Below are 23,305 nucleotides of genomic sequence, written 5' to 3'. Positions count from 1 at the left end.
CTGCTTCCTCTGTATGTCTCCTGCGAGTTCTGAACTCGGGACTTGGAGCTCGTGTGGCAGTGGCTGAGGTATCGCCAACGCTTAAAACGGAGCGGGGGGTTCTGCCTCCCGGGCTGCTCCGTGATGCTCCCGTGCCGGGTGCCTGCTCCCAGGGCAGCCGCAGAGGCCAGGTTTCAGCAGTATGTTTGTGCCTCCAGGCTGGATTGTGGCTGGCAGGATGGAGCCTTCTCGGATCAGGATGCCTGGAAATGAAATGTTGTCGCTACCCTGAACAGCTGTGACSCAGGGGCTGGTTCACAGGCCTCGTCCGCCAGCCGTGCCGCGGGGATGTGCGGAGTGTTGCCCATAGGCAAACTGCACAGGTTGGACAAGTTTTGTAGGACCACCAAAGTCTGGGGGGTTGGAATGATTTATTCTTTAGACTGATTATATTTGTGTCTGCTCCACAGAATGCAAACTACTATAAACTGACCCGGATAACTTCTGTTATGTGTGGTATCAAATCAAATTAATTCCAATGGCTTTGCAGGGTGAGTATTAACTTGCTATCAATTTAGACTCAGTCATTTTCAGAGAACTGGCAAAAATATTATATTGCCATTTTGTAGTACTATTTATTCATATTTCCCACCAAAGATCTTGAAGAAAGCAGATACGTCTGTGTTTTGCAGCCAGGCATGGCAAGGCGATGTGGTTTGCCCCACGCAGCAGCGGCCGGATGGGCAGTCCGCGCTCACGCTCTGCTGCTCCTTCGGGCCGTGTTTCCTTGCCATCCGCAGCCCCAAGATGATGAATTTCCAGTAGTTTGTTTGAAAATGCAGTAAACACATGAACTTTTAAAAATAACTGTTTGGATGTGAATGGATTGGTTTTTAGATGACTTTTAGAGGCTTTCCAGCTCCTTTAATGTGGGATTTATATTTGCGCAACAGCATCATTTGTTTGTATTTCTTGCTTCCAAATACTGGTATTTTTTTGCTATGAAAACCTCTGTTATAATCAACAGAACTAAAAGTAGCCCGTTGCATTTGAAAAACTGGCAACAAGTGATACTTTTTTGTCATATTATCAAATAGTCAGTTTTCAAAGTAGCTTTCAGCAGAATTTTTCAGAGGAAACACCAATGTAAAGACTAACTGGGGGAACTGTTATCCTTAAATACCTCAAATATAGAGACAAGTTAGTCATAGAGGTATTTACTGTATGTTACATGGGAACTGACCAAGCCAACACTGACGAAAATGCTGGACATTGCAAACATATATATATATATAYGTACATATATATATATACACACACATATATAAGCAAACATGTATATGCAAAACTATAGCAAGATGATTACCAAAACTGAACTTTGGGATAGTTCAGACATTATTTCACTGTAAACACAATGTATGTAAGAACTCGAATAAGGGTGTAACTTTGAGCTCTTGGGAATTAGGATTGCTAATTACAGCCCTTATCATAGTGTTTCCTCTTTAGTCTAATCTGTTTTCCAAACTTTGTGCCTTGTCCATGAGTCTGCTTTTTGTCCTGTTCTGGTAAAGTGATTAAAGGAAGCCGGGCCTTTCCCATGGCTCGTGGTGCCGTTGGGCAGCATCAGGAACTGCGACGGCTCCGGGGCACGGGCTGCAGACCAAGTGTTCGGCCCTTCTAGCGGCTCACATCAAAGGACACAGGCAAAACCACAGTTTCCGGAGGTTTATAAACTAGCCAGCTGTGGGCAGCTTTTCCCAGTACAGAAAAGTGCATCTCTGATACACAGGCCAAATTTTGGGCCATGCTCCAGAGCATGGGCATCTGGAAAACTTAAAATAGAAAGACTGCAAGTTTTGTACTATGTATAGTCCAATGTGTGTTCCCCTAAGCTTGTTCTTAGAAATGCTTTGAGCAATTTTTGGCTAAATTCTAGTTTTTGAGGGGAGACAGGCTTTTTCTTACGGACTTTCCAGGGGTCGCCCTCAGTAAAAGTTTGGCAAAGTTACACTCAGCAGAGCATATGGCCAATGACGGTAGCACCAAGCCATTTTCATGCTGCTCTGTGCCTGCCAGCCCTGCCAGCCAGGCTGGAAGAGCTTATGGCCCGAAGCCCTTGGGCTCTGCAGAGACCAGCGAGTTTGTCTAAATCAAGTATTTAAGAATACCTTACCATAACCTTAATTGCAGAGCTCCCTTATCCTTGTGTATTTAACTGTCTCAATGTGTAGTTCCCAATCAGGCAAAGGAAAGCATGAAATTCTGCTTTCCAGAGCAGCCCCAGGCCCAGTGTCGAAAAGCGCTTTGGCTTAACCTCGGCTCCTGGCCCACGGCAGCTGAGGGCAGACATTGCGGTGCCCCCGAAAAGCAACCCTGAGATACCCAGGCAGAGTGGGAAACGTTTGCAGCCCCTTGCAGAGTGCGGTGGTGTTTGGGGGGTGCAGCGCCCTGCACAGGGCGAAGCGAAGCCCTCGGGGGCACGAGCGGCGCACGGGACCCTGCGCTGCTGTGCCCAGCTGCCAGGCACGGCTCCTTGTTCCCGTAACTGCAGCCGCCTCTGTGTTAACTATGTGCCACGCTCTGCTCCTCTATTGAAGATGAATACGCTATAAATCATGTATGGGAACTAGCCCAGAGACCTACTCGCGGCAGTATTCCCAAAAGGCGTTTCATAATTTATCCTAACACGTGCAACGTGTTTGAAACAGCAAGGGCAGCGGGTTTTGCCTAGCCCAGCACTTTCTCCTTTCTTGCATCTCCGAGTTGAAAGGTGGAGCAGCCCCCAAGCCAGTTTTCTCGTGGGACTTACCAGCGTGGACCCTCTCCAGCTCGCAGCAAACGCAGCCCTGGTAAACCCCATCCGCTGCGCACAGCGTGCACCCGGCAGAGCCGCCGCCACCTCGGTGGTGCCGATGGGCCGGATCGTCGCCCYGCGAGGTGTGGGGACACGTCTTCGGGCTTCGCTCGGCGGGATGCGATCGATAGCCGGGGCGCGGACCGGCAGGGCCCACGAGCAGCGCCGAGCGTCCCTGGCGGGAGGGGGCCGGCGCGCCGGCAGCTTTCGGGGCGGTTTGGGGTGGCCGGTCCCTCGCTGGAGGGGTCGTCCCTGGGAGGTGGCCTGACGCCAGTGGGGCGCTCAGCGAGCAGCGTGCGCTGGGGACCAGCCGCAAAGAGTTTGCGGCAGCTGAAGCAAAGGCAGGGCTGTCTCCGTGTTTCTGTGTGTTTCTCTCAGTGACTGTTTTAATCCGAGCGCCTATGGAAACTACAGCTTGGGAGCCGAGATGGGTCAGGCTGAAGCACGCGCAGGGGTTATATGTGCCGCTCTGGTACCCGCCGGCAGTGTGCCCGCGAACTCGGCTGCAGGCTGGTGCGAATTCATTCACAGCTCTGCTGCAGGAAGTGAATTAAGTTACTCTGAAAGAATCTACTTAAAACCAGCAACAGTTACCTAGCAATAGCTGGAGTGTAGGGCTTGGGAGCTGCTAGACGCCAACAGCACTTCCATTCAGGGCTGTATTGGAGGTGCACGTCTGTGAATGTTAATGTATTATTTCTTTTTAACTGTAAAGCATCTTTCAAGTGCTAGCCAGATGCAGTGGGAAGAGGGGGTGTATCGCACAGATTTTGGACAAGTTGAGTGCATGAACTTTTATGTCCCCTAAAGTTTGCCCCTCTGGCACAGTGGGGCCCTGTCTCCCACCAGGGTCCTTCGTGTGCTGCCGCAGCACGGGTCACCCAAATTCACACCCGAAGCCCTAACGCGAAGCCCCCAGAGAAAGTCGCAGAGCCGGTTTGTGAAGCCTTAAGCCGAGGCCAAGGGTGGTTCCCGGGGGGGTTTTTCGGCCCTGCCGTGCCAGCTCGTGGTGCAGAAACCCCCTGGCCACGAGCAAGGCCAGCGTGGCCGCAGCCGTGTTGTGACGGGGCGAGTTTTGGTCCGCTTGCTTTATGTCACTTGTGGAGGCAGGGTGGCTGCAGAGCCAAAAACCGTACTTGTCAGCGTTTTTTTGCCTGCAGACGAAGCAGCTTTGCTGACCCAGCGCGGATGCCGGAGGTCCTGGAGCACGGGGGAGCCCGGCGGGAGCGGAGGCGCCGGGAGACCCGCTGACGCCCCGGCCCGCCAAGGAGCTGCTGGCTGTCAGGAATTCGTGTCCTTCATATTCTGCAGCGCGTGCTGTGTGCGTTGCCCGATCTGCAAAATATATGTTTTTCTCTTTAGCAACACTGGCAAGAGGCTTCACTGCTTCCTAGCTGTGCGCCCTGCTTTCCTCGTCCCTTCTGGTGGGGGCCAGCTGCAGAGGAGCTGGTTTGCGCCGTGGCACGGCCGTTTCAGAGTCATCCTTGGATTTAATCGCTTTCATTTATTAATGAGTCAAATTKGTTCCCAGGACTTTTCTTTCTCCCTCAGATCTATTTATTCCCCTTAGCTCTTTTAGGTCACGTTAAGTCACTGTGCCCTGCTCCTAATTGCCTATGCATTAGCTGATTTCTGTGGTCAGTATTCCTGACGGAGTAAATATCTGAAATTTAGCTGGAAACTGTGCCTGTTTACATCAGGAAAGAGTTTGGACCTGAATGTTTTGTTTGGTTCTTTTCCACATCTCTATTTCCAGCAGAAGCCATATCTGTTTGTTTATTATCTTCAAGTCTTTGCACGTTCTGTCAGGATGTTATATTTGACTCTCCTTTTCCTTCGTGGGGGGAGCTGGGTACTCTGCACATCCTCCTTGTTCCTGGATCCCAGTATTCCCTCTTGGTATTGCATACTGATTTTTACTCGTCAACTCTTCTTTATTTCCTAGAAACTTTAAAATAATAGTAAAAAATCTCTGCTAATTTCTCTCCCCCCTCTCTCTCTCTTTTTTTTTTAATCTGGCAAACCCTCAGCTCTTTTCTGCAGCACTGTTTAACAAGCCAGTACAACTTTTCTTAACCTGAGCTCCTTTTGGGATTCCTTCTGGTAGCAGAGAACCAGATGATTTATCTCATGTACAATTTTCTTTTCTCTAGAGATTATTAGAAATGCAAGAGAGAAAAAATGAAAGCGTTCTGATTTTAATTGAACAAATTAGTTCAGTATTTAGAATTCAAGAATTCCTTAAAGTGGGTTAGAATAATATTTAACATCAGTCAGATTCCACATCTCAGCGACCATATCTTGTGCCAGTAAATAGCATTTTGAGTGCAGGTGAACTGAAATTAGTAATGTTGTCTTAGTTTTTACCAGCTGAAATTCCGAACTCCTTTTTTTCCTCTCTAATACCTCCTTGTTATAAGATCAGGAAGCTACAGCAGGTGGTGTGCTCTTCTGACGGTCACTCTTTGGGCTGCAGTATGACTTTTTAGCATCTCTGTTTTGATCTGTTTGAATGAATGAACAGATTACAGATTGGCTGAATCACTTTATTTTGCACAGCCCTAGTTTGTGTGTGATGATCAATGCCTCTATCGGTAGTGCAGCTCGGGGTGTAGCCATTCGGGAGAGCTGGGCTCCTGCCATGGCCCCGAGGGATTTTTTGGGCATGCTTTTAGCTGTGTGGACCTGCTGTGCCTTCCCTGGGGCCTCAGAAGCCACTGCTAATAATGTCCTTTTGGTCACTGCACAAACAAGAACATGAAAGAAGTTATAGGGAAGAGGGAGATGAATACGATACAGTTTTGTATGATTCTGCTTTTCATGCAATCCGTTGCCAACGTCACRCTAAGGCCAGGCTTCCCTGCACTGCTCTCCAGCATCTTCTCTTTACTGCTAGTGCAACAAAGGAAGAAGCAATATGTTTTTGCCAGAGAATGTTAGGAAACAGTTGGCCCATTTCTTCATGTCCAGTCTCCATTTAAAGCTTCTTGTGAATGTCTTTTTCTTGTAAGCCCTTCTTTTACAATTTATTTTTTAACTTAAGATGGACGTTTCCCACTCTTTGAGCAGAAGACAGTTCATGCTTCTTGAACTCTCTGTACAATGGTCTGTCATTAGACAGGCATCGCTGGTTTATTTACCATTATGATATGCAATAACATTACCATCATTCAGTAACATATTTTAGCAATAAAAGAAAAACATAATTGGCAAACATCTTTTGATTTCTGATGCTGGACTGCAAACCCTCCATCCCCACCACTGGGCTTTTGCATGTGGCTTGGAGAGGCTTCCTGCGTGCAGGTGTCCCCCGCTCGGACCATTGACTGGGGTGACAGTATGTGCAGCCTGCTAGTGGGGAGCCATGCGGTGCAAACCGCAACCGCTGCAGGCAGCAAGGGATCAGGGCAGCATGTATTTGCGGTGCCAGAAACTTTCTGTCTTCCTCTAAATTCCCCACGCATCACTTACAAGAAACTGAGCAAATCTATGATACGCAAAGGCCCCTGAAAACCAGACTGAAGCCTGTCAGATGCAGCCGCCAGATTACTTTGCGGCTGTGGAAGCGGTCCCTGCTCGGTCATTCACAGTACAGCTCCAGTCTCGGCTGCCGTCCTGCCGCCCTTCGCAGCACCCGGGCTCAGATCCACAGAGCTGCTTAGACACCCAGCCAGTCGAAACGGGGTGTCCACATGCTTTCTGTGCACGGGAGCRCTGGTGTTTTCTCCTAAGTCTCCACTGTAGGCAGCACGATTGTGGCTTATTGGACATTCAAATTGGCTATACTTCCTGAAAAAAGCTGGAAAATGGGACTTGTTAGAGGCCTTGACCCCAGAAGATGAAAAAGAACCCAAAAGCTATTATTGAGGAGAGAGGCCCTCATGATTTTTAAAACAGTCAGTCGTTACGTATTTGTTCATGTACCAATAGTATTCCATGCAGCTAACTGGCCTCAAAACCTGAGCCTGCAGCTGTATATATGTTGCAAAGCTTTGAACAGGACTGTTGCATGGCAACTGAGAAGTTAACATTTTTATTAGTGTATTCCTTTAAGAGTTTTCTACATTTTTGAATGTTTGGTAGAAAAATGATTTTTTTAAAGCTTGCCAGCAGCTATTACCAACCACCTAGATTTTGTCTGGGAATAAAGAAGAGGAGGGTAATTCCGTACCAGTGACCATGACATATATGGGGGGATCGAAGAGAGCCCAGTTCAGGCTGTTCCTCCGCTCTGGCGCATGTTATTTCCCCGGGAGCCGCAGGTAGCTGGCAGCCTGCCAGCCCAGCGTTGCCTCTCTGAGCGGTCTGCTGAGCCTTGCTAGGGGTGTACGTAAAGCTGCATGGGGCACTTCGAATTTCCGAGATCCCTTTTTTTCCACTGGTGTTTCAAAAAGAAAAGTGAGGCGAGAAGGATTTGTCCCAGCAGCTACGGAGCAGTAGAGGCATATCTCCCCTGGTGTGTCTGCTGAGCATTTGGAAGATAAGGATGCAAAAATCAGAAGAGTGGCTCCTGACCGCGTGTAATTTGATAAAGAGTGCTGCATACCATCACCCCCACTGCAACAACTTAGGCCTGTTGGCATGGAGACGGCAGAGTAATCCACTGATTTTTTAACCTGGCTGGGTGAAGCCAGGCTTGCATTTTCACTGATTAATTTGCGAGGGCTGAAGAAGACGGCTTGCCTTCCTCCTGGGGATCTCCAGCCACGTCAGAGATGGGCACGATTACATCTAGCATGGCAGCATGCATCCTGGGAACACCTTTAGAGAGAAAAGAGGCTGCAAGAGAGTCTCTCCGGCCTGGCCAAGCAACACTGAGAGCACCGCAGAAGGGCTGAAAGGGGCGAGAGGAACAGGAGCAAGAGTTAAGGTGCTTTTATGCTGCCCACCAGCAAGCTGCCAGGCACCAGTCCCGCTGTGAAGCCCAGTCCCTCTCCAGACCCCCCGCTACCCCGCGGCCACCTTGGGGGCGGTAGTGCCTCCCGAGGGTCACACCTGCAGCGAACTGCGGTCGTCCCCAGCCCGCAGCCCGCTCTGAGTGGGCTCGAGCCTTTCAGCCCGCAGTAGCGTGTCAGCAAGCGTACGCTTATCCCTAAGCCTGCGCGCAGCTCGGTGGCACCAAACCCACGCTAACGCGTTCCCGTGCTCGGCTGAATCAGGATTATAAACGCTTTAAGTATTACCGTGATGAGAAGCCGTTATGGTGAGCATTTATGATATCAGTCAAAGGACAGTTTTTGTAAACTGCCTTTGGGACTGTTTTTGTTACATTTCCACGTGAATTTATCTTTCCATCGTAACCTGCTGGGGAGTTTCTGTGCTGTTTTGATCTCGGGATTTAGTTGCACAATATGCTGTAGGCTTTGAGATTGGTTTCTTTGCCTGTACACGCGTTAGCTGATTTTTCAGAGGAAGCGATGATGTAAGCCTAGACATCTGAGGTGAAGATAAGCCCTTGATCTGCCTGGGCTGCCTGTAGTTTCGGTTAGCTAAGGCACTTCAGCGGCTCGTGCTCCAAGCTTAATAGATTTAAAGCTGCAGTGAGTATGCACAGAAATACTCTAAAGCATCCCTGAAACCACTGTGAATAAAATGTAAGTGAATGAAGCATGGCAGCTAAAAGGGACTGGGAGATCTGAGCCTGGGGACGCGCGCGGTGTTCCCCGGCGGGCGCACGGAGACAGGACAGGATGGGGCGGGACGGGACAGGAGGGAGCGGGCCGGCGGCGGCTCAGCGCTCCGGTGCCTCTCTTGCAGGAAGATGATTCCCGTGACGGAGTTTCGGCAGTTCTCGGAGCAGCAGCCGGCCTTCAGGGTGCTAAAGCCCTGGTGGGACGTGTTCACCGACTACCTCTCCGTCGCCATGCTGATGATCGGCGTGTTCGGGTGCACCTTGCAGGTGAGTTGAACGAGGCCGGGCTAAACGGGTGCCATCGGGGCACAGGAAGAGCAACGCAGGTGAGAAAGGTCCGTGGAAGGATGGCGTCACGCGCCGTGATTCCCTTGTGTTCTCTGTGAACAAAGCGAAAATTGGCTGGTCCCAGAATTACAAGTCGTTTAGGCAGAAACATAAAATAACACAGGCCAGACTTTTAGTGGCTGTAAATCAGGGTATCTGCACTGGAGTCAGTGGAGTGGTGCCAGAGCTGTTGGTTTGGCAATTGCCTTTGGTTATCGTGACAAGAGCTTGTGTCTGGATGCCTGTTTTCACCACAATCTGACATAACAAAACAGATGCTCAACTGAAATTCCTATTTCTTACTTTTTTTTTTTTGTTTAGGAGTTTGAAAACATATTTTTGTGATTTCTATTTTTCTTTTTTTTTGTTTGTCTTTTTTATTTGTTAATAGTCTTTTTTTCTTTATGCTTCAAATAGATTTGAAATGAATATGCTGATTTTATCAACACCACCCACAACCAATATTATGCCTCCTCTATTCCAAAGCATCTCTGAGGATGCTTACACATAAACGGTTGACATTATTGTCACTCCCTGTTAGTCAAATTGTGCTAAAGAGCCAAAACCTATAAAGAAATGGAAATTGCTGTTTGGAATGGACTCTACAAAAATAGGAAGTTGTAGTGCTAGTTCAAACGTGGATGTCCATTTTTTGGCATGACTCAGAAATGGAGCAAAGGGGACATGATGACAGCGCTCTGATTTCAGCAGAATTTGCTCCCTTACATGACCCAAGGTTTTCACATACCATGTTCCAAATTTTATGTGAAATCAACTGTAGTTTTGCCTGTATTGTCTTTTCAAATGTCTTTTGGAAAGTATGATGCCCATGTTTAAAAATCTCTCTATACAAGGACTTATTCTTCATTAGTAGCCAAGTGTTTGCTTAAACACATAAAGTAGAGTATCTGTCACTTTTAAATTTATCTGCTTGATTAGATGAAGCACACTGGAAAATAATGTTTGGAAACACTACAAATAACACAGGAAACTTTTTTATTCCAGTTTACTACCAAAGGCATGATCCAGTGTATAAATAATGGCGTATAACAGAATAGCTCTGTTACCCGCCCCGGGCAATGACAGCATTTGCAGACAAGAAATTTTTGAAGTGGCAACAGTTGAGGCACTGATACTGTTAAAAACACATGTGGTCTCAGCTCAGCATCTCCCTGCACCAGGGTGGATTACCAGGGGAAAATCTGTGCTTGGTAGCTCTTGTTGCCTACCTATAGTTAGTGCTTTCAGCAACCATGATGCCAAAGGATACATTCACACTACAATAAAAGGCACATTCTTAGTTTCAGCTAATCCCAGTTAGTCATTCGGGGCAAAAAACAGAGCTCCTTGGTTTATCACATGGATTAGCTTTTTAAATTTTAAATTCCATCTTACAGGGAGCCTGGCACTGAGTTCAAACTGTTACCCCGAGTCAAGCCAAAGATGACTGGCGCCCAAAGGCGTTCTGACCTGAGTTTGCCAACATGGGAGGCCAGCCCAAATTAAGAAAGTTGCTCTGCTTTGCATTATAGATGGACTGAGGACAGAGCTACATTAATTCACAGGTGTATGGAATGAGGATTGTCTATTCCTATTTTATATATATGAAAAACTGAATAAAAATTAAGTCCATGCACACACACAGGTGAACATCTTCATCTCTCCATTATCCCTATCTATCCTTATTAAGGCCAAAGATTAACAATGTCACAGGCACAAATATGCCCATCCTGGCTCTTTGTCAGCTGTTTTGGGTCTGCCAGACCTCACAGTTTRGGCATAAAGCCACATGAATGCAGCAATGCTGCTTTCAAGCCTAAGCTGTCTCTGAACATGGGGTAGCGCTTTGTCGGGGTGAATACACCCAGCCAGAACAAACTGTCCCTGGGGAGAGCAATGCAGAAGCTTCTCCCTTGTCCTGTCTGGATGTATTACCCATACTTTTCCTTTTTCTGGATTATTTCAATGCCTTCTTATTCAAATTATGGAAAGCTAACCATAGATGAAGGGGGGTGAACTGGTTCTTGGCATACAGAACAAGTGTGTCTTTGGGACTAATGATAATAATAATAGCACAAAGCAGGGGCCAGGCGCTGAGCTATGAGGAGGAATGCCTGACAACGGGAGGAGCTCCAAGGACAGCTGCTTACTGGCACTGCCACCGTTGTTTGTACATCATTTGACAAGATATCTTTTTGTGTGTTTCAGGTCATGCAAGACAAGATAATATGCCTTCCAAAGCGAATACAGCCTTGCCAGAACCAATCTAATAGTTCAAATGTGTTTCACACAATCCCAGATACAACCCCTCTCCCTCCCCCCAAGCCATCCACTACTCCAGCTACTGTTGAAATGAAAGGACTGAAGACTGATTTGGACCTTCAGCAGTACAGCTTTATAAATCAGGTGTGCTATGAACGTGCCCTGCACTGGTATGCCAAGTACTTCCCTTACCTTGTCCTTATACACACACTGGTCTTCATGCTGTGTAGTAACTTCTGGTTCAAGTTCCCTGGATCGAGCTCCAAAATTGAGCACTTCATTTCAATACTTGGGAAATGTTTTGACTCTCCCTGGACAACAAGAGCCTTATCAGAAGTATCAGGGGAGGACTCTGAAGAGAAAAATAACAGAAAGAACAATGTAAGTAAGTCTAACACTCTCCAGCCAAGCACTGAAGGCACTTTGGTCAAGACCCAGTCTTTAAAATCAATCCCTGAGAAGTTGGTTGTGGATAAGGGAACAACACCTGGGGCACTAGATAAGAAAGAAGGTGAACAGGCCAAAGCACTGTTTGAAAAGGTGAAGAAATTCAGACTGCATGTCGAGGAAGGTGATATACTCTATGTCATGTATGTTCGCCAGACTGTACTTAAGGTAATTAAATTCCTTATCATTATTGCTTACAACACAGCACTTGTCTCAGAAGTTAATTTTACAGTAGTCTGTAATGTTGATATTGAAGACATGACAGGATATAAGAATTTTTGCTGTAATCACACAATGGCACATCTGTTCTCTAAACTTTCTTACTGCTACCTGTGCTTTGTAAGCATCTATGGCCTCACATGCCTTTATACTTTATACTGGTTGTTCTATCGCTCACTAAAAGAATATTCCTTCGAATATGTTCGTCAAGAGACAGGAATTGATGATATCCCAGATGTCAAGAATGACTTTGCTTTTATGCTTCATATGATAGATCAATATGATCCTCTCTATTCCAAGAGATTTGCTGTCTTCCTGTCTGAAGTCAGTGAAAATAAGCTGAAACAGCTGAACTTAAACAATGAGTGGACTGCAGATAAACTGAGACAGAAGCTACAGATGAACTCCCACAGCCATCTGGAGCTACAGCTTTTCATGCTCTCTGGACTTCCAGACACAGTTTTTGAAATTACCGAGCTGCAATCTTTAAAACTTGAAATAATTAATAATGTAATGATACCAGCAACCATTGCACAGTTGGACAATCTCCAAGAGCTGTCATTGCACCAGTGCTCTGTGAAGATCCACAGTGCCGCCTTGGCCTTTCTGAAAGAGAATCTCAAGATCTTAAGCGTCAAGTTTGATGACATCAGAGAACTGCCGCATTGGATGTATGGCCTCAGAAATTTGGAAGAGCTCTATTTAATTGGCTCACTAAGTCATGATATCTCCAAAAACATTACCCTGGAGTCTTTTCGGGAACTTAAAAGCCTTAAAATTCTTTACATTAAAAGTAATTTGTCCAAAATCCCACAATCTGCAGTCGATGTTTCAAGTCACCTGCAAAAACTGTGCATCCATAATGATGGCACTAAGTTAGTGATGCTCAACAACCTGAAGAAGATGGTTAACTTGACCGAGTTGGAATTGGTTCACTGCGATTTAGAACGCATACCTCATGCAGTCTTCAGCCTTCTGAGTCTTCAAGAATTGGATTTAAAGGAAAACAACCTCAAATCAATTGAAGAAATAGTAAGTTTCCAACATCTGAGAAAACTGACAATCCTAAAGCTGTGGTACAACAGTATAACATACATCCCCGAGCATATAAAGAAACTCACTAGCCTAGAACGGCTTTCCTTCAGCCATAACAAAATAGAGGTTCTTCCATCCCACTTATTCCTATGCAACAAAATCAGATATTTGGATTTGTCTTACAATGACATTCGCTTTATCCCACCAGAAATAGGAGTTCTGCAAAGTTTACAGTATTTTTCCATCAGTTGTAACAAAGTGGAGAGTGTGCCAGATGAACTATACTTTTGCAAAAAGCTTAAGACTCTGAAAATTGGGAAAAATAGCTTGTCAGTCCTTTCTCCCAAAATTGGTAATTTGGTATTCCTCTCCTACTTGGATATTAAAGGCAACCACTTTGAAATTCTCCCACCTGAACTTGGTGATTGTAGAGCTCTGAAGCGAACTGGTTTCATTGTAGAGGACACCTTGTTTGAAACGTTGCCTTCCGATGTCAGGGAACAAATGAAAGCTGAATAACTAACTTCCTCTCGCTCGGTTTTACAGAAATACACTTCTACCAAATAGGCTATAGGAAGTGCATACTCTGAATATGCATTTAGTGTTACATTTATTTCTCTCTCTTTTTCAAACAAATCCTATCTGTACAAACAAATTTGGAGTAAGGAGTACATATATTTTTAAATAAAATTTTCTTGTATTTTTTCACTGTTTTAAGATATTTTAAGTTTATTTTGCCCTGAGAACAAGGGTGTCTGTAACTTAATTTTTACTGACAAAAGCAAATGGTTTTATCTGCTGAATTTTTTTCCTTTGACTGATCCCCACAGGGGAACCATGTTTAAGCTGTGTGCTTTGGGTTGCATAATTTGTAGTAGGTGAATATATGGTCTTCCTGGTTCTTGTTAATCCCTTAGGATGTGGTCTTTGAAGGGTGGTCCTGCAGGTGCTGAATGCCCCCATCTCTTCTTGTCGTCAGCGGGAGCTCCAGGTGTTCAGCATCTAACAGGATCAAGTCTGGGTTGAGCACCCTTTTATTTCTGGTGCAGGGTGCTCAGATAGTCAGAGCAAGTAGGTTGTTTAYGTACCAGGGCTGGAGGTGTTTTAACAGGCCGAGGGAGGGTGCAGAACCCGCCAGGACCCTTTGGAGAGCTCAGCCTGTTCCGCAGCGTGCCCAGCGCAGAGCAGGCGGCCCCGACCACCGTTTCTGCAGGGCTGCCGGCAGTGCGAGGCCACGGTGCACGAAGGAGGCAGCACCAAAACGGTCCACATTGGAGGTTTGCAAAATGATGCAAAGGGATTCGGCTGCCTGTTTCCTTCCCAACTTGAACAGAAGGGGTGTAAAGAAGTCACCGTCTTGGAAACGGCAATCCGGGGGGATGAAACGCTATTCTCAAAAATCCTCTGCCCATCCTCTGTTAAATGTTCRGCCCTACAGGGGAGCAAGTGCCCTCTGTCCCCTCGGTTCACTGCCCCACAAGGATGCTTGGCACCTTTCAGGAATGGGATTCAAAAAAAGTGCAATCATGTTTAGTTTGTAAAGCTTCTGACATGGAAATGATACAATTTTTAGCAGCTGATATGCTCCTTAATTGAGCTTTGTTATCATATTACCAAGCTCAGCACAGGAACATTTGCAGATTTACAGAAATGAGATTAAATTAATACATTAACTTCTCAAAAGTCTCAGCCTACCAGAGGACAGTGATGAAGGCTATGTTTTCATCTCCCAGCTAATAATTAAATCGGAAATCATACAGCGGGAAGCCTGCTTTTTAAAATAATGTAATCATCTGTAATACTCTTTAATGATTATGTATCAGGTTAGGAATTTTATCCTCTGAAGCCAAGTTCAGTTTTTTATTTATCCAGCCATTTGCTTTCTTTTGTAAAGGTTTAGCAGGTATAGTCCATGGTAATTTGTGTGCTGCTCGCAAGCTGGTTTAAGCTATTCAGAAATAACCATGTAATAGTAAATTATTTTGCTGGGAGAAGATCTCTTCATTCTATCCAACATATAGCACATATTTGAGTCAGATGCAGGCACTGGATAAATGCTTTGCAAGGATAGCTAGAAATAAGTACTTCTTTCTGTAGGAGGTGATGCTTTTTATAAATAGCAGAGGTTGGGTTGCTGATTGTTTGAAGTTATGTAAAATAATTGTTTGATGATTGTCAGGTTGGTTGCTTTTAAATGTTCTCTAATTAGTGTTGCGTGTCTTGAACTACAGTTAATCTGAGTTCCTGAGCTTGGTACAAAAGCATCTTGTTGCTTTAAGTCTGACTTACGAAGGTGGGGAGGCAAAGAGAGTATTTCCTCATTAGCCCAGGTTGTGCTATGCAATTTTATATGCAGGCTTGCCAGAGTACCAAAGTCAGACTTATTTTGGGGGCTTGGCTATGTTCTGGAGAAGATCCATATGATTAATCAAAAATGGGTCAGGCACGAAAGAATCAAAGCAAGCTTTTTTGAAGTGGTTTGATTTAGTTCTATAAAAGACATACAACCGATGTAGCTATTGCAAGAGCTACTCTTTATTTATATATGGAATGCACTTATTGGAACAGCTTGGCGGTATATATATTCTAAATGTACTTCACTTTGATGTAATGTGAGGGAGAAAAATGTTTCATTGCTCATATTAACCTAATTATGTAAACCAAAGTGCTGTTGTTCCTGATGAATGTAAACTGTTTAAAATGTCCAAGTAATTGGTGGAGCTGTATAGTTATGTTATTTAGATTTGAAATATGACATTACCTTTAAAGTTTAAAAAGAACTCTTTATATTCCTAGATGTAGTATTTTAAATCCATAATTTATTTTGTGTCTAATGTTTCATGTATAGTTTGTGGTCTGTCTTCTGAATGGAAAGGATGCGCACCGTGTGACTGCAGGCTGGAGATTTGTACTGCGCCGCTTTTATAAGTACATCAGTTAGGGGTGGAGGGGTTGCTACAGACCATACTGATGCCAGTGCAACCCCTCACGTGGGCACAGTTACATGAGTACAAAGTGCCTTGTGCTGGTATATCTTTATTCACCCACTAGATGGGAATAACTTATACCACTCTAAGCACTTTCCCACTAATAACTGTATCTTCTCCAAGGGTTTGGGCTGCTGAGTCAGTCTCGCCGCGGGCTGCCACCGAAGAGGGACAGCTTCCTTCCTCCTCCTCCTCCTCCTCCCTGGCCACCCACGCCGGCCGCCTCGCCTCTGCCTTTACTGGGCTGGCGCTTGTCCGATCCCTCCACAAGGCAAATCAACCTCTTAAGCCGCGAGAAYGCTAAGCCAGTAAAGCAAAAGGGCCTGGTTTTCTGCTGGGTGAGCGGCAAGGGGCAGGGCTCCGCCGCAGCCCCGAGGCGCCGAGCCGCAGGGCCGCCGCTCAGCCCCCTCGCCCAGCCGCTCGCTGGGATGGCCCTGTCCTTTTAGCCAGAGCAGGGCTAAGCGGCACGGCTTTTGGGGGTAGGCAACCCTCAGGCTCACAGTGAATGATAAAATATCAAATTACTGTTAACTGCTCAAACTTATGAAACAAACTCAGGTAGCTGCACTGTTGACTTTTCTAAATTTCTTACTGTCTAGTCTGTGGGGTGTATTTTCAAAACCATATTACAGTATTTTAGAAATGCGTCAGCTAAGAAAAGAATGTTTCCTAATTCTGTATGGGATCCAGGAAAATATGTTAAAGTGCCATATTTACTCAGTGATTCATTTACTGCTCATATGTGTATTCAAATGCAACGCATACTAGAAGACTTTTCTGTGAACTGTAATATTTGACTTAGAAAGGATGGACTTTTTGTGGATAACACTTTAGGCATGGTTTGTATGAGTTTATATAACTAGTTACATTAATCAGGTGCCTAACAACTAATGTAATTCCCAAATAAAAGCAAGGCTTATTACTCAGAAATAATACAGATCTTCCTTGGTAATGGGAGCAAAGATGACAAGGAGTGCATCAAAAATAAGAAGACGACCTTAATAGTGCACTAAGCTCGAAAAGCGAATCTACTTTGTGATCAAAACCTGGAGACGTGCCTCTCCCCCTTTTTTCAAAATTAGGATGGATATTTGTGTTGACCTCTTGCATCTAGCCAACCCAACAACTCTCAAAAATCCTGATTGGAAAGCGCCTGCTCCAAGTCTCGTATCACATTTCTGGCACATCCACTAATGCATGTGTTTAAGTGGTGACGAGTCCTGTACGAATGCCAAGGAAGAGCTTTGAAATTTGACCAAACGGACAAACATCTTAATTCTGTAGCAAGACTCTTAATATGATAAATAGACCTGCCTAGTGTTACATTGCAATATAGTACACACAGAAGAAAGTTAAATAAAATGCTCTTTTGTGATAATGAACACTGTCAGACTGCAATGTGATTATTTGTTTGGGAAACGTTTTGTTCCTGTTTAACCTAAAGATCAGACGCAACCCTCTTTTTGGTTTGATCCCTTGGGAGGGAAATCAGGAAAATATGCTTGAAAAAACGTGGTCAGACTTGACAGGATTTATAGTGGCGGAGCCTGGCTTCCTGCGCGCCGCCTCCTCTGCTCCAGTCGCTCCTGCAGCGAGCTGGCAGCAGGTGCTTGCGCAGATGGGCAGGGCCGGGACGCTGGCACCCGCCRGGCTCCCCCGCGCGGAGGTGGCAGCCGAGCCCCTTGCCGCGGGCACGGCGCGGCCCCCACAGCGATACCACCTCCGCACCCGGCGGGGCGGGAACAACGGCGGGAGCGAAACCCCCGTGAGCATCCCGGGGGCAATGAGCTCATGCTGTCGAGGCAGATGTCACCCCGTTTGTTAAATGCTCTGGCTGCAGTAAGAGTTCACGGCCTGAGTTAGCTGAACTCTGACAAACCTCCTCTTTCTTTTGGTTTCCTTAAAATATGTTGTGGGAAGTAGGATTTAATCAGAGCAGATATGCATGGCATGAGAAACACCAGCGTGCTGCAGTCCAGGGGGCTCGCGGGACCTCAGCCAAGCGAGCAAGCAGTTACATCATTCGTCAGAGAGTAAATCACTGCATGCTAAAGCCAGTTTATCCTTTACTTCAAGCTAAATAGCTACTGGAAATTTTCAATAACTGTGATCATTTGTCTGTTTCTGTGTATTGCACTCAGTAGTGCAGGAAATGATAAGAAAATTGCCTATGTCCTTTTTTTTCTTTTGGAATGTACAAAAAACCCTGAAGATTCACATGAAAAAGAAAAGCAAGGTTTCATTTTCWTTTTCTTTTTTTTTTCTTTTCTGATAACATTAGAAGTATCTATCATGGCAGAGGTGCAGGTCTTCCCTATCCCTGTTTTCTTCCCCTTGAACAGAGGGCGCTTGGGGGATGATAGCTCATAGGAAAAACCGGGGGACACCCAGAGGGGGATGGCAGAGCCAGGTCCGGGTGCCTGCAGGGAGGGGGAGCTCAAGCTGGCTCCGTGTCCTCCCCATGAGGACGGGGCCAGCGGGCGTCCCTGGGGCTGGTGGGCATCCCAGGGCAGAGCTGGGACCATGCTCCAGTCCTCTGGTGCCAGACGTGCTTTTGGAGGAGCCTGTGCTGGCAGAGCAGTTGAGTTTTTATCGCTGCCTGGGTAGGGACCGGGCTGTGCTGTGACYGGGCTGCGCTTGGTGCTGTGGCTTGGCCAGGGAGCCGGGAGGCCTCTGGTGGTGGTGCTCAGGGCCGTGGTGAGTCCTCGCCCCAGGCTGTCAGCAGGTGGACTGGCCTGAAACTAGAGCTGGCTTTCAGAGCGTGGCCTCCTCCCTATGTCCCAGGGCCAGCGAGGGCCCCGATGTGCCTGGAGGCTGTACCTCCAGATGGGAAAACAAATACGGTAGCTTCAAGGAGTGCTGCCGTCGGGGCCAGTGAGGGGTGGTGGCTCCTGGCCAGAGCCAAATTTGCAGGCACTGTCCCGAGCAGCGCTGACAAAGTGCGGGATCCCAGGGTGTGGAGGTGAAACACTGACATTGCAGGCAAGCTTGAACCTTTCTGCTGTCAAATGTGATTTTTATCGACCCGTTGTCTCCTCTGCTGACGAGGCTTATGAAGCAGCCCCAGGCTGGGGTCCTTGCAGCAGGTCCAGCAGCGTCCTTGCCTGTGGCAAGGTGGCAGGGGAGTGTGCATTTGGAAAGGCAACGGCAGGACAGTGCTTCCTTCAAAACCATCCAAATGTCAACAGGCCAAGTGCCATACGTGCATTTGTGCCCCTTCACGGTGTCTGCAGCACCAGAGGGAGGTGGTGTCCTATAGAGAGGCATATGGGTGAAGATGGACCCTTAGCTACTCCAGGAAGGTCCCCTGGGAACAGTGCATAGCGAAAAGGGCAAGGGAATTTAGGAACGCTGGGTGCACCGACAGCCACGCAGCACACACTGATTCCAATGAGGAGTCGCTTGCCAGTGCGGGCGTTGTTGTTGCCAGCGTTGTGAGATACTGTGCAACATGTACTGACTTGATTTGTTGTGCTTTTACATTTCTGGAGAAAGCAGGCTACTAATCTGTTGGAGGTATTTTGTCACATGAATTTTATGGACTGTGGTAATCAAGTGTTGATGTTTTGCTGAATTAAAACTCAATTAAAATGAAACCCTTTTCTCTTGCCAGTTGGGCTCATGTGGCACTGCTTGACTGACTTGTGGCAACTGCCTGCAGTTGCATTTATTTAGTAAAATGTCTTGGCAAAAATGTGGCATCCTGTTAACTTACTGTGAGTAGAGAGAAGGAAGTGGTTAAACAAGCGCAGAACTTAAACACAGTCACAAGGATACCCTTAAGAATGAGATGCTGGCTGCAGCTAGCAGGTAAATGAGATTTTTACAACTCTTGAAAAAGTTGCAGACGAAACCAAAGAGCAGAGCAACCCTCTCTGAAAGAGTACCTGCTGCAAGCTAGCGTGGCAGGAGGGAACGCAGCATAATAAGGTGGTGAATAGCATTACAGCTGCATTCCCAGCTGGTGCCTACGATGCTCCTTTAAAAGGAAATTTCCCGGCCTTTGGGGTCAGGATTTTGCCCCAGCTGTTTCGATGAAAAGTTCCTGAGACAAGGATGGGGGCATCTGTTTTGAAATGGGCAGCTTATCAGGGACACAGATTTGTTGAACAGGAAAGAAATGTAACTTGTTGAGCTGGTGGAGATGTCTCTGAAAAGCCTGGCAAAGCCTGGCAAAGCCTGGTGCCCGCCCCGGGGAAGAGCAGGCACGTGGTGCTGCCGGAGCAGGGATGAGGCTGCTCGACCGGCCCGGCAGAGCCGGATCCGGCCCCCCTGCACGGGGAAGGGGGGAGCTGCGGCCCCGGCTGCGCACGGCCCCCTGCGTGACCGGCTGCTGCAGGCGCTGCCAAGCGCAGGCGCTGCGCGCGCCGGGGCGGCTGGCGACGATTTCTGCAGAGCCGTGGCGGTCGAGGGGAAGTGCTGCCTGCGGCGGGCAGGGAGCAGCTTCCGCCGCTGGGCTGGCCCCAGCTGCCGCGGGCTGCCGGGTGACTTCTGGCGTCAGCAGCGCCTCTGCTAAAGGGGCCGTGGGGTTCACCGGCCGTGCCAGCCCCGCGTGGCCGCACAGCCCCCTTCTGAGCGCCGCGACCCGCGCTCTGCAGAGCGCGCTCACGTGCCGCTGTGCGCTTCCCCGGGGGGGTAAGGCTGGGGCTGGCGGGCGAGCCGCTGCTGGGGGCACCAGCGGGAGCTCGGCCTCGCGCCTGCTCCCCGCTGGACCTGTACCACGGACCTCCCAAAGGAAAAGTCTTCACTAGGAAACCTGTAAAACAGACCCGAAGGGAGGAAAACTCATCACGCCGCTGAGGAGGGGCCCAGTGTAAGCTTGCAGRCCTGGGGAAAAGTGGGACAAGGCGGCCAGGGTGGTGGCTGCTTCCCCCAGGCGAGAAGATGCCGGCCAGGTGGGGAAAGCGCGTCCGTCCGTCTCTGCCGCTGCCAAGAGCGCAGGAGATGGAGGAAGCAGATGTGTCACCGTGAGATGCGGTGCCGCCGCCAGGAGACWCAAGCGGCGCTTTCCTTGGCTTTGCCGGCCGCGCTGGAGGTCAGCGCGAAGGGCTGCGGCACCGAGGCCCCCTCCAAGGAGGGCTGCGGCGCCTCCGCCTCGGAAGAAGGGCCACCTTCACATGGACGTGGGCTGGCTCCGAGTGCTGGCGTGTCCGGGTGCCACCGCACCAGCGGCACGGAGCAGCGCTTCCCCACACCGCTGCTCCATCGCCGCCTTTTCCGCTAGCACACTTGGGGCTTTCTTTGAGAAAATGCAGAGCTGTGTTTACTTGAGTTTTTTTCAGCCCAGCTGCTCCGATGCCCATGAGGTGGGCTTGAAGAGCGCTCCTTCGTACAGGCATGGGTCACGTCATGCTCACGGAGGAGAGCTGCGCCTTGGCCAGACGGACGTGGCTGCCCAAAAYGTGCGGATTTCATACCCAATTGCTCTTATGTCCCAGGTCTTGTAAAATATTTATTGATCTCTCCCACGGCAGCCCCCGGACAAGGGAGAGGGTGCCGGTCCCCGTCCCCTCCGCCCGGGCCCCTCAGCGGCGCAGGCCGGTTCCTCCCCGAAAGAGGCTCTCCCGCTCCTTCGGCCGCAGGCGGACACCAGCGGCAGCTGCCGTGAGATGCTGCATGCGAGACAGCCGAGAGGCGGCGAGACGACCCAGACTACGCGCCCGCGGAGCCTGAGAGCGGGTCCCTCAGCGCTGGTGGCGGTGTGACTCCCGTGGCGGGGTGTAACCCTTCGTAAAGCACAGCGCGGCTGAGAAAGCCTAGCCAGGATGTTGGTATGGGCTCCGAAGAAAAGTAAGCAACGCCCCGAGTCAGTCATTAATAATGTCTGTGTGGATGTTTTCCCTTGACAACGGCACAGTCAAGCCTTAACTTCATCTAAACCTTACTTAATCAGCCCTCCAAGAAAGTTTTAAAGAGTGACTGGAAACTGTATCAAAATCCAGCCATTTGAGCTGTAATTTCATACAGTACTTGTTTAGAAGAAGCTATGCCTGAGAGATCTGTCTAATGTACGAGCATGTTTTTCTTACACGTTGACTGCCTTAATATTATTCTATTGGAGATCACTCAGCTGTTGGGGATCTGTGATAATGATGAGTTAGAAACAAGGCCAGCAAAGAATTCAGACAGAATACAAACAAATGGCCCAAAGTTGCCTCCACCCCAAGTATATTTCCATTTTTCACCCTCTTTTTCTCTAGCATATACTAGGCTCATAACACTCTGTAAGTACATGTTTATAGTTGCTTCAGACCACCACATCCATCCCACATTGAACCATGTCTCATTATATAAGAAACCTCCATTTCAAGAGCCCTTATGCTGAATTCCAGTAATGCCATGTTTCTACTAGTTTTGCAGCTCTCTTATTGAGTTTTGATCCCATCTTTATCTGTGCCTTGGATGCTTTGGTAGCCTTCCAAGATAGCAAGACTGATTCGTTGTTTTTTAATAACACAGTGTCCCTGAGCACTTTATTTTCAGGTCTTTAATGTGTTATTTGCCGTGGGTGCACAGATAATGCAAGAGATGCCAGATTTATTAYGCCTTACGGAGCATTCTGTGAATTTTTTCCCCGTTGCAGTCCACACAAAGAAGTTTGTTTGTTCTGCAAAACTTCAAAGCATTCAAATTTAAACATTTTGCTTTTCCTTTTATGGCTGTGCAGAAGAGAGGTGAGACCTCAGGGTGTGGGCCTCTTCCGCAGTGTCGCTGATGGGCAGCAGATATTATGGAGGCCTGGGAAAAGTGGGGGCACACGAAGCAACCTCTTACATGGGTAAAGTGCAGGGTGTGAGACAAGGGGCACGCTGAGGGTGTAACGTTGCCGTTGGGATCGCGGGGGCCGAGGGGCCTCAGCCCTCTCCCCACAGGCCAGGCGCTGCACGGAGATGGCTGTGTGCAGTAGCAGAGGGGCCATGGTCGCTCCCCATGTTATGACCCTTTCTGGGGTGAAAAGAGCAGAGTTCCCTGAAGAGGATTGCAGAGAGGAGGGGGGTGCATGGCTCCCTGCAAGCGCCCCCGCTGCCAGCGCTCGACCCGCCTGTGCGAGCAGGGCAGCCTCTCGCCCSCCAGGCAGTCGCCTCCTCTGGGGCCACGGTGCAGTCCCGGGACTCTGGCACCCGGCACCTCCTGCCCTGCCAACAGCCGCTGCTGCCTGCTTACCTCCATCTCCCGCCACAGCCAGGCAAGCCGGGGTCTCCTCTAAAGCTGGTAAGAGGTGCTGCAAAGTGCTTTGCGATCCCCAGGTGAAATCCACCAAGAAAATAACCTGTTACAGTTCTACATCCCAGCAGATTTCTCTGAAAACCTTTCTCACAAACGGGTGCAGCAGTGTAGGTGAGCACGCAGTCAGCAGGGCTGGAAGGGGGCCTCTGCACTTCCAATGTGCAACAGATCCTGGTTTGATCCAGGTGATCCAGCTGMGTATACACAAGATATTCATGTATTTGAGAATAAAGTCTCTTCCCCCCCTTTTTCTTTGACTGGCCAAGGTTGGACATATGACTCCATCTGTGGCCTAAGGGTAATCTCCGCTCCTTTTCCACCTCTCTAAACATCCCC

General features: G+C 48.1%; 1 protein-coding gene across 3 annotated transcripts; it reads left to right on the top strand.

Annotated features, from left to right (window-relative positions):
• The first annotated feature begins 271 nt into the window (after positions 1–271).
• LRRC8C (leucine rich repeat containing 8 VRAC subunit C) lies at positions 272–17,124 on the top strand. 3 transcript variants are annotated; one of them, XM_026057573.1, is made up of 4 exons: positions 272–362; positions 450–530; positions 8,591–8,732; positions 11,001–17,124. In XM_026057573.1, exons 3-4 carry the CDS (start codon positions 8,595–8,597, stop codon positions 13,272–13,274), a joined length of 2,412 nt encoding a protein of 803 aa, XP_025913358.1. In that variant the 5' UTR covers positions 272–362; positions 450–530; positions 8,591–8,594; the 3' UTR covers positions 13,275–17,124. The 3 variants fall into 3 exon arrangements, with proteins under 3 accessions (XP_025913358.1, XP_025913359.1, XP_025913357.1); XM_026057574.1 differs by lacking the exons at positions 272–362; positions 450–530 and adding an exon at positions 7,292–7,703; XM_026057572.1 differs by lacking the exons at positions 272–362; positions 450–530 and adding an exon at positions 8,342–8,427.
• Positions 17,125–23,305: the final 6,181 nt, after the last annotated feature.

The sequence above is a fragment of the Apteryx rowi genome, unplaced genomic scaffold, assembly GCF_003343035.1.
Source record: "Apteryx rowi isolate R43461 unplaced genomic scaffold, aptRow1 scaffold_14, whole genome shotgun sequence".
NCBI lineage: Eukaryota > Metazoa > Chordata > Aves > Apterygiformes > Apterygidae > Apteryx > Apteryx rowi.
This window is presented reverse-complemented; position numbering and strand designations above follow the sequence as displayed.